The sequence below is a fragment of the Tenrec ecaudatus genome, chromosome 8 (genome assembly GCF_050624435.1).
Source record: "Tenrec ecaudatus isolate mTenEca1 chromosome 8, mTenEca1.hap1, whole genome shotgun sequence".
Classification (NCBI taxonomy): domain Eukaryota; kingdom Metazoa; phylum Chordata; class Mammalia; order Afrosoricida; family Tenrecidae; genus Tenrec; species Tenrec ecaudatus.
The window spans coordinates 144672325-144682616 of NC_134537.1; the positions used below are offsets into that span (position 1 = coordinate 144672325).

Here is a 10292-nt window from a genome sequence, read left to right on the forward strand (position 1 = left end):
TGGTGGGGGGTAGGGCGCCAGCGTGGGTTCACGCAGGTACCACCATCGATGTGGTCCGTTCCCGGCCACAGGGTCTTGGCCCAACAGTAGCCAGTAGCTGCACCAGCCTGGGCCGGGGCCAGCCAGCGCTGACAGCAGCCCTCTCTGCCCTGTCTCTCCTCCCCCAGGGTGTTTGGCTTCCCCGTCCACTACACCGACGTCTCCAACATGAGCCGCCTGGCGAGGCAGAGACTGCTGGGCCGGTCGTGGAGCGTCCCGGTCATCCGCCACCTCTTTGCTCCGCTGAAGGAGTACTTTGCCTGTGTGTAAGGGATGTGAGGGCACACTGAGGTAGTGACAAAAGCTAAACAAACAACAACCACCACAAACAAAACACCAAGAACGTGAGGACGGAGAGAAGAATCAGCACCCAGAAGAGAACACGGAATCTTAAACACAACACACCCCAACAAACCACAGATGCGGACATGACTGGAGGGCTTTGCCTTGCAAAGAGGGTTGGCCATCATCTCCTGAGTTTCTCAATGTTACACTTCTGGTTCTATTTAAAACAAACAAAACACAACAGCCAAGAAGCCAAGCCCCCTGTCCCCTCTCCCTTACCCCCTTCCCCTCCCTTTTCATTTCTGGTCAAAACTTTTGTTTTCTACTCTTTCCAGAGGGGTTTTCTGTTTGTTTGGGTTTTTGTTTCTTGCTGTGACTGAAACAAGAGGGTTTATTGCAGCAAAAAAAAAAAAATCAGGATTAAAAAAAAATAGTTACAATACCTTGCAGAGGAAAGATGGGAGAGAAGAAAAAAGGAAATTTTATAGAAATCTATATATTGGGTATTTCTTTTGTTGGTTTTTTTGAGACTATCTTTTTTTGTTGTTGTCTCTAGCCTGATCAGATAGGAGCACAAGCAGGGGACAGACAAGAGAGAGTCGGGCGGCACAATTCCTTCCTGGCCCCTAAGCCACCTTGCCGGCACCATGCCTGGTCACGCAGAACAGAACCCAGCCAGCAGCAGCAGGGAGGACAGACAGACATCCACACAGACACTTTTCTACAGTATTTCAGGTGCCTACCACACAGGAAACCTTGAAGAAAATCAGTTTCTAGAAGCCGCTGTTACCTCTTGTTTACAGTTTATATATATATATGATAGATATGAGATATATACATATATAAAAGGTACTGTTAACTACTGTAAAACCCGACTTCATAATGGTGCTTTCAAGCCACGAGATGAGTAAAAACATCAGCTTCCAATGTTGCCTTATGTGCAGAGGGTTCCGACCCCAGGTGGAGAAGAGGGATCAAGCTGGAAGATGAGTCACGATTCTGAGGGGGTTGTCCCCCCCCCCCAAAAAAAGGGCAGAGGAGGCGAATTTGGAATAGCTGGTCTGTTGCCCACTGCCACAAGGGTGTGAGGCGGGAGGGGTTGGGACCGTGGGAAGCTGAGAGTGGGATTCATCTTGCCTCATGCAATAACCTTTTGATTTGGGTTCTAAAAGGAAGGAGACCCCTCCCCCCTTCGGGGGTGTATGTGTGTGTGGAAAACGGCAGCGTGAGGGGTCTTCAGGCTCAATTTGTCACTGATTCGAGGGCTCCTTGTGGGGGGGGGCCGAGAGATCATCCAGAGTGTGGGACAGTGACAGGGAAGCCCCCCGCCTGGAGCAAATAAAACAACATACAAAACGTACCGGTGCTTTCCTGTCTGAGTCGCCTTTTGTGTGTTCTTTTATGAGCCCCCACCTGGCTCTGGCCCTCTGCCCACAAGGCCGCTCCGGCCCTGGAATGTGATGTTTTTGGTCATCTCTAAAAGGCTGCAGTTTTTTACTGGGAGGCTGATGACACATTTTATTATCATCATTCTTAATGGTTCTGGTTTATAATTATGTTTGTTTCTGAAGATTTCCTTTATGAAAGCAAAACCCCCACACCCCTCCTGTTAGGTTTCAAACCGAGGTGCGGGGAGCAGGGTGTTCTTTTTGTTCGTTTGTTTAACTTTAGAGCGGTGTGGCTCTGGTGCCCTGGCCCCACCCCCCACCCCCCTCCGTGGGCCAGACGGGCCACCAGGCACAGCAACAGAGTGCCTCCCCAGAGGCAGCTCCGGGTCAGCCCCCTTCTCTTCTGCTTCCCCTCCTCCAGTCAGGTGTGTCAGGGCTGGAGGGAGGACCGGCAGGCCCTCCCTCCCCTGGTGTGTGTGCTTGCAGTGGTGTGTGTCTCTTTTCTAGTGCTTGGTCTGAGGATGGCTGTGCTCAGAAGGCCGAGCCACAGCTGCGCCACACCTGGTCCCCCTCTCCCTCCGGAGGCGGTGTGGCAGGAAGGGCCGGCACGTGGTGGATCCAGGGTGAGGAGCCCGATGGGCAGACGCTTGCCTGGATCGATGGGGTGTAGATATGTGGTATATAGAGATATATATTTTATAATGGGAGGGGGCGGCACCTCCTGGGACTGGCAGATGGGGGTGTGTGTGTGTGCCAAGCACATGGTCCCATGTTCGCATCCCGAGAAAGATGGGGCCTACGGAGCTAGGCGCTATATAAATACATAGATAGGGTCATGTATAAGAAATATTATGGACTGGGGCAGGGAAGAGGGCTTGGGGTGCTGAGCCCCAGACCCCACAGCACACGGAGGCTCCCTTCCCCCTGGCCAGTCTTTCTCAGATTGGGGGGGTGGGTGTCTCAGATGCACAGGGTGTGGGAGCACACGTGCCAGGAGTCCCCAGCACTCCTGGGGTTCAGGGCACTGGGGAGGCAGCCCGTGCTGCCATTTACCTCTGTTGCCCTGATTGCAGACAGCCTGTCGATCCCAGCAGTTGCTAGGTGCTGAAGGCAGGAAGGAGGAGGAGGAGTATTCTTTTAGCAGGTGGTCTCTAGCAGGTAGTGTTCTATCTCTCTTGCCCCTGGTTATGTCAATCAGTTCTTCTGTTAGCAACCTCTGAGGCTGCCCTGCAGCTCTAGGCACCGGTGAAGTAGCCCTCAGCTCCCCCCAGCGACTCTCCCCCAACCAAAATCGAATTGGATGTCCTGTCCACTGGGTGAAACAAAACCAAATTGGGACAAGGGAAACCTCATCTATGGAATTGAGCAAATGAGGAATTGGTGACCAGACTGGGCAGCCCTGGCTCAGAGCGCCCAGCTGGTGGCCAGTCCAGCGTTCCTGCTTGGGATCGCTCAGCCCTGGACCCCAGTCTGCTTGTCTGCATCATCACCTTAAGGCAGGTGGTGACTGGGGGGGCCTGGAGTGACCAGAGGGAGAGACCTGCCCTCCCGAGGTGGAGCCCCTGTACCTAACTGGTGCTTTCCCCACCCCTCCATCCTCCAGCCAGGCTCCACTCTTCCCGGCCTGGAGCCTATCAGCACCGCCCCAGGAGGGCCGCGGGGAGGCGGGCTGCCAGAGGCAGTCCAAGGTGCTCCTCTCCCACTAGCTGACAGGAAGGTCTTCCCCGCGCCCAGGGGTGGGCCTGTGTCTTCACAGGCCACCTCCTGCCAACAGGCTTTCCAGCTCTGCTTCTGGTGCTCCCAGGCTTGGTCTCCTGCTGGTGGGGAAGCAGCTGGCTTTTCTCCTGGCCCACGTGCTCCGTGAACTGGGCCTGGTGCTCTGCCCAAGAGATTGGTTTGGGAAATATGCAGACAATTGGTAGCCACGATGGTGGCAAGCCCAAGGGATTTCTTTTCTGGGCAGAAAAGAAAATTCAGAGAACGCGCTGGGGTCAGAGGAGGCCTGTGACTTGACTACTTGGGAGCCCAGTAGCCCCCCAGTGGGCCAGCAGACCCACGGGGCCACCTCGCAGACGCTAGACTTTACAATCACCAGCTTTTCTTCCATCCCAGCCAATGCGCTTGGTCTCCCAAAGGGACCTTGAGAATGTGCCAACTTGGCCAAGCTGGGACACTCTGAATCCACCTCCAACCCTGGGCGCTTCCGAGGCCAAGTATTGGGCTCGCCTTCCGCAGGGCCGGTGGCGGGCTGAGATGAGAAGAGGTCTTTACTTTTCTTGCAGACAAAGCTGAGGACAGGCGGAGTGGCAGAAGCCAAGAGGGCCTAGGGGAAAGTTCTGGCGTTTTCTTTACAAAGTGGGCCCACAGACACCCCCCCCCCCGAAATTGAAAGCTAGAACTCCTAGGGGCTCAGGATGACCACTCTCCCCTACACAGGTGCCAAAGCAATAGATGGTTCTTGCGGGGGGTGGGGGCCAGTTATGTCAGGTGCTAGTGCCAGGGTTACAGACCTTGGTCTCTGGCCTGAGGAGGAAGCTAGTTTCCAGCAGGGGGGGCTGCTTGGCCTCGAGTTGGCTGGTGCTGACCCCTTTCCCATGGGGCCGACTTGTAGGCAGATGAGCACCGTGGGCCAGGGGACCAGCAGGCGGAGAGCCTTTCGCCCGGCAGGTGATGACGTAAGTGTGTACCTATCCTTAGTTCTTTCTCTCTGGACCCGAGAGCCATTGTCTTCTTGCTGTTGGACATCCTACTGGGAAACAACTTCCCAAGAGCACACCCAGCCCCTCTTAGAAGGCGTTGACACCGGTCCGGGACTAGTCTGTTGAGGGAGATGCCCGCGTGATTTTTTTGGGTAAGGTGCTAGGGTGAACAGACTGTTCTAGCAGAGAGCGAGGCCATTTGACCTTGAGGGAATCTGAGGAAGGCCATAGGGCCCTGGGAAGCTGAGCCCTCTCATAGGAGCTAGGGAAGTGCCGGCAGAGCCCTCTGGGCGGCGGTGTTTACAAGGAGACTGCAGTCCCATGAAGTCCGTTTGGGAGGCAGTTTTGAATCAGTCCCTGCCACCGGTCTGCTCGGGGAGCAGATGTGCTGAGACTAGTCTCAGGAGACTGGCGGGCACCCCCTGGAACTGTGGCCATAGGTCAGGGCCTTGGGCCTGCCAGCACAGTGACCTCAAAGGGGCTGTGGGGGGTGGTTGCGTCGGTCAGGGGCACCGGGAAGTGAAGCAGCAGGGCTGTCCGGTGGCGCCCAGGGCTTGTGGCCAAAGGCAACCCTGGAGTGGTTTTCCAGGAGGCCCTCCCGGGACTTCCAGGTGGAGAAGGTGTGAGGGACGGAAGGGCGGACTGGAGCTCGGCTCTCCAGCCGGGCCTGTCCCAGAGGAGCCTGCGGTCAGCACAGGTGCGGCTGCCTCCCCACTCACCTTGTGCTGGGTGTCAGGAGGGTCTGGAGGAAGGCCCGAGAGTCACCTGGAGGGGATGTCCCCAGCGGAAGCGCTGGAGTCTGGGAAGAGCAGCTCTTTGCCTTCCTGCCCGAGTTTCAGAGACCAGCCAGAAGGCGGGGGGGGCCTCTTGACGGAGGGACCCCTTGCTTCAGTCGGACCCTAAGTAAGTACTTTGGGGGGTGGGAGAAGCAAGCAGGTCCAAAACGGTGGGGGTCAGGGCAGAAGCCCCCTTAGCTCTCTTCCCTTGCCAGTGGAGGCCCTTGGACTTCCTCGAACTGGAAATATCACCCCCAGATCTGTCCCCCCGAGACCCCATCCCGGTGGCCTCCAGCCTTTCCCCCTGAGGAGATGCGCAGGGATGCGGAAGCATCCCCGTGGTCCCGGTTCACTTCCCAGACCGATGGGTAGTCACAGCCCTAGACCCCCCACAACCCAATGGCGACAACGACAACACCAACCAACCAACCAACCGAAATTCCTTAGGATAACGCGGAGGGAGGAGGTGATTCAACAAGGTGCTAAAAACATTTTATTAAAAATATATATTGTTAAATTAAGTCTGCTGTCTGGACAATGACTGTTTGTTTTGTTTTCTTGTAGTGGAGTTTAAAAGAGACTATTATTTTACTCTGATATATTATTATTAAAAAGGCATTTTAACTTTGTACTTGAAAACTAAATGAGCGATTTCATGTGTTTTAGCTGAGGCATTGAAGTAGCGGGTGCTTACTTATCTGTGGGAAATCATGTATTCATCCTGAAGAATAAACTCCGTAGCTGATTTGGTAATGACTTTGACCTGCCACAGACGATTTCGCTTTGACCCCGGCAGCAGAGTACTTCCACTCCACATTCCATGCAGCGCAATGCAGGACTCACTCCCCGGCCCCTCCCGGCCCTGCCTCTTGCCTTTCGCCAGTCCCTCTCTTCCCCGACCCGGCCCCCCCTCACCCTCGCCCCCGGTTCCAGCATCCTCTTTCACCACTATATATTTTTTTAGGGTTGCTTCTCTATTTATTGACAATAATAATGTACATTTCACAGTCTGGTTCTGGGACACCCAGGGTGGGCCGCGTGCGTGCCACCCGGCCCCCGGGCCTCCCTGGTGCTCTGTTGTGTCTCTGTGTAAGTGATGCTCGTGACATAGCTGTTTATGACATAATTAAAAGAGGTCAATGCGTGCAGCAGATGTAGAAAGTCCGTCCGTTCCGCCTTCACCACATTTTTCTTTGTGCCCAGAAGAATTTACTACCGCCCCTTTCTAATGTACTTGTGCTGGAGAACACTTGAATAAATGGACTTGTTTTGTGCAAAAAGAAAAAGCGGAAAAGGCACCATCCTAATGTCCTTTGTCTTGCGTCTCCTTCGCCCTAGAGGGCGTCAGCGCCTACCCTGCATGGGGATGTGCTTCCGTGAGACCTGGGTGGCCTGGGGTGGGTGGCTGGTCCGTGAGGAACTAGCAGGGCATTGGGGAAGGACTTGGAGCCCCAGGCAAAGGCATGTTCAGGCGGGGCCCCTGTGTTCACAGATCCTGCCCTGCCCGTGGCAGCCGTAAGACACATGCAGAGATGGGGAACCCCGCACCAGGGTGGGGTGTGGCCCTCGGGGGCCCTGGTCATGCTAAATGGGCTTTCCTGAAGTCTTTAGTAATGAGGGATCCTGAGCAAGCCCAAGTGGGGAAAGGAGGAGGAACTGGGGGGCGATGGGCAGGTGTGCAAACATGGTCAGGGCGAGCTCAGTGCCCGACTGGAATGACCCCAGGTGGCAAGCAGAGCGGGCCAGGCAGTGCAAGCTATGGGGAGGCCAATTCGGGCTTGGCAGAAAGAAGGCCTTTTTATACCCGTGGTCAACAATGTGGAGGACAGTGGCCATTGAAGGGGTGCTGGACGGCAGCCACCATCGGTGGCTGCTCTGCCTCCTAGCTCCAGGGCTGCCTCAGACAGTGCCCTGTGGTGGGTAGCGCTGCTGCCCCCACAGTGCATGCTGTTCCTCATCGTTCTCTGAGCACCAACTGCCCTGGACAGACTGAATCTGAACTTTCGGCTACCGACTGCAGTTCCCTTTTCAGAAAAAAATGCATTACTCAGCACTCTTCTGGCCATTGAAACCTTTCGTGCTACTGCCTATAACCCAGGATAAAGTGTAGGAATCTGCTTTTGCAGCGTTCCCCCCACCTGCCCCCACCTGCAGGACTCCAGCGCCTCCCGAGGAGCAGTATCGCATAACACTTTAGGAGACACTTGTCCAAACAGGTGGGCCTCTGAGCTTGCAGCGGGGTGCCCGCATTGTAACCTTTGGGCACTAGGCTTGTCTGCTGACAGCTTCTTCAGGGAGACTTGCCCAGGCTTCTCTCCTGTACCACCTCCAGCTGCAAAGGCAGGAGGAGGGGGGCGGTGGGGGAAAGGAAACTTCTGTTAGACAAATGGGCTTTAGGGGAAACTCTGGTCTTTTTCGTCTTTTTATTTTTTAACAAAGTTGTCAATGTTCCCTTTCATCCTATTTTTTCCTTCAGTCTTTTCGATGTTAACATAGAATTTGTGTTTTTCATGAGTGGATGTTTGTCTCCACGCACGAGTGTGTGTTTGTATACATTTACTATAAATAGAGCTGCTGTGGACATCTTTGCATTGTTGTGTTTTTTGTTGTTTTATTCTCCCTATCTGTTGTGATTTTTCAGAGACAAGTCTTTGGGGGCAAAGTTTCTAACACGTTGCCTGCTGACAGAGCTTGGTCTCTGCGGCTCTGGCGAGAAGGGAACACGGCCCTGAGCTTGACCAGTTGAAGCCGTGTGGATGGCAAGACTCAAGACGTTCTTTCAACAGCTAGACATTGCCTGGCTTGGGGAGCAAAAGGTGGGGGAACACGTTTGGGCTTAGAATTGTATAAATTAGCGCACCCCCGAGGAAGCCCACTAGGGGGGTGGGGTTCAGGCTCAAGGACTTAGGAGGATTAGGGGGGTGCCACTGGCTGCCAGCTCTCTGAGTCCTGCCTGAGCACCCCAGTGTGTCAGAGGACTGTGACAGGGAGGTCCTGGAGCCACCTGATCAGTGAAAACCATCCTGCAAAGTCCCTGGGGTTACATACGGCATCATTGGATGGTACAGGGCTGGGGTGGTGGGGTGCTGACAGGGTGAAGGTCCGGGTTGGGCAGGAGTCACAGGGTTGTGAAGTGACTGACACACACCCTTGAGGACACTTGATGGGTGGTCCCAACTACCCAGGTCTGCCAGGACTGCGAGTTCAAATGTAGCTCCCTGAGTTCAGCAAAGTTGACTTGGGGTATTTGTGGGACAGAGAAGGGAGGGATGCATGGACAGACACAAGATGGCGCCCTGGGGGCAGGCTGGTGGGGAAGCTAGACGCACCACATGTTGACCAGACCCCCCACCATCAAGGAGATCTCAACTCATAAAGATCCTATATGAGGTTTCCTATTAAGTCCCAGGAACAGCCGACAGCCTCATCTTTCATTCATGGAGTGGCTAGTAGGTTTGAACTACCAGCCATTCAGTTAGCAGCCCGGTGCCCAACCCACAATGCCACCAAAGTGCCCTTCATTCCTGGACACGGGGTGTATCCTTCCAGGGGGATGTGCTTCAAGATGGAGTCCAACCCTGGCCATCCGTCCACTTGGCCAACCCCTGATGTTCAACCTGAGTCCTAGGGGCCTACTTAGAAGAAAGGCCATCCCTGGCTTTGAACCCTGGATGACCTTGGACAAGTCACTGCACCCCTCTTGAGCTTCAGTCTTCTCATTGACAACTTGGGTTTTATCTTCTTAGCTCAAGTGACCACCGTCCCTTGGCAGCGGGGGGCCCCACCCCTCACCATGAGGTTTGGGGGGCTGTGGGTGCTTGAGCAGGGTGGAGATATACCTCCCCTGTGGACACAGGGACTTGGAAGGGGATGTAAGGGAAACGAATGCTTTGGTCGAAGTCAGTGTGGGTGGGTGGAGGAGAGAACACAGAGTCTCTGGGGAGTCATGGGCTGGCCTGGGTGGGATCACAAGCCTTCACCCCAACTCAAGAGAGGGAAGGCTGGCCGAAGTCCAGGGGAACAGAAAAGGTGGACGGCCTTCATTATGCCCTTGAAGATACATTCCATAATGCCACTGGTGACCCTGAACGGGTGAACACGCTATTTTGTTCCTTCAGGAGATACAGGCTTAGGGTCCCGTGAACCTCTGGGTACACACATCAGCCCATCAGTAATACACAGCCTGGTTTCTGCTAAGAATGCTTTACTTCCAGCATCCTGCTGGTTCGTTATTCCCGCACACCTGGCCGCTGGCGGGGTCACACCTGCCGGAACGAGGCACATCTAGCAGGTGTGTGTTTTCTGAGTTGCCTTTCCTGAGCTTAGGAATGCCAGGCAGTGCCTCCGGTCTGCTGGGTGGCCTTTTAAAGCAGGGGACTAACAAAAAGCCCATGCCAGGGGAGAGTGTGGTGCTAACCCGCCGCAGAAGCAACACCTGCCTGTACTGTAAGGGCAGAAACAAGACAGTGTTACCTCGCTTGCCTGGCCACAGCTGGAAACCGGCAACTCAGAATTTTCATAGCTCCATGCTCACCCAAGATCACCATGGAATTGCCGGGAATGTTGAATTGGGATTCATAATTACATTTTGGAAGATATGTACATGCACAGAGAGGGCATCTGTGAGTCATGGCAAGCGGCTGTACCTTCAGGATGTATTGCATATCCACCCTCTCTGCCTGGTCCTGCTCTAGGGCCCTGTAGCAGCGGGCATTTGACCCTGATTGACCTCTAGATCCTGCCAGACCTGGATAAAGGCCCAAAGTTACCCCCAGTACTCCATTTGTGCCTCTCTCCTCAAACCCTCCTCTCCCTGAATCTCCCTGCCTCTGCCCTTCTGTTCCTCTCCCAGGGGTGGAGCTTGAGCTCCCTGCCCCAAAGCCCAATCTGTCCTCCTTGGCACATGATCCTGGCAAGGCTTCCCTCTTCCCTGGCATCATCGATCTATTCGTTTCCCCTGCATCATTTCTGCTGGCACAAAAGTGGGCCTTCATGGCACCCATCCATCTTGAAACCAGACCCCAGTGCTTCTACCATTCAGCCCTGCTCTGGAAACCCCCCGCCCAAGCAATTAGCCGGGGTTGGAATCAGAGGCGTCTCCAAAT

The 10292-nt window shown here is 54.7% G+C and overlaps 1 protein-coding gene across 4 annotated transcripts in view; it reads left to right on the forward strand.

The window, feature by feature from the left end:
• The window catches only part of DNMT3A (DNA methyltransferase 3 alpha), an 89808-nt gene extending 83335 nt beyond the window's left edge, over positions 1–6473 (forward strand). For all 4 annotated transcript variants that reach the window (XM_075557018.1, XM_075557019.1, XM_075557020.1 and 1 more), the window contains one exon: positions 168–6473. In XM_075557018.1, the coding sequence (XP_075413133.1) occupies positions 168–309 (142 nt within the window). In that variant the 3' untranslated portion in view covers positions 310–6473. The remainder of the gene's footprint in view (positions 1–167) is intronic.
• The last annotated feature ends 3819 nt before the right edge of the window (positions 6474–10292 follow it).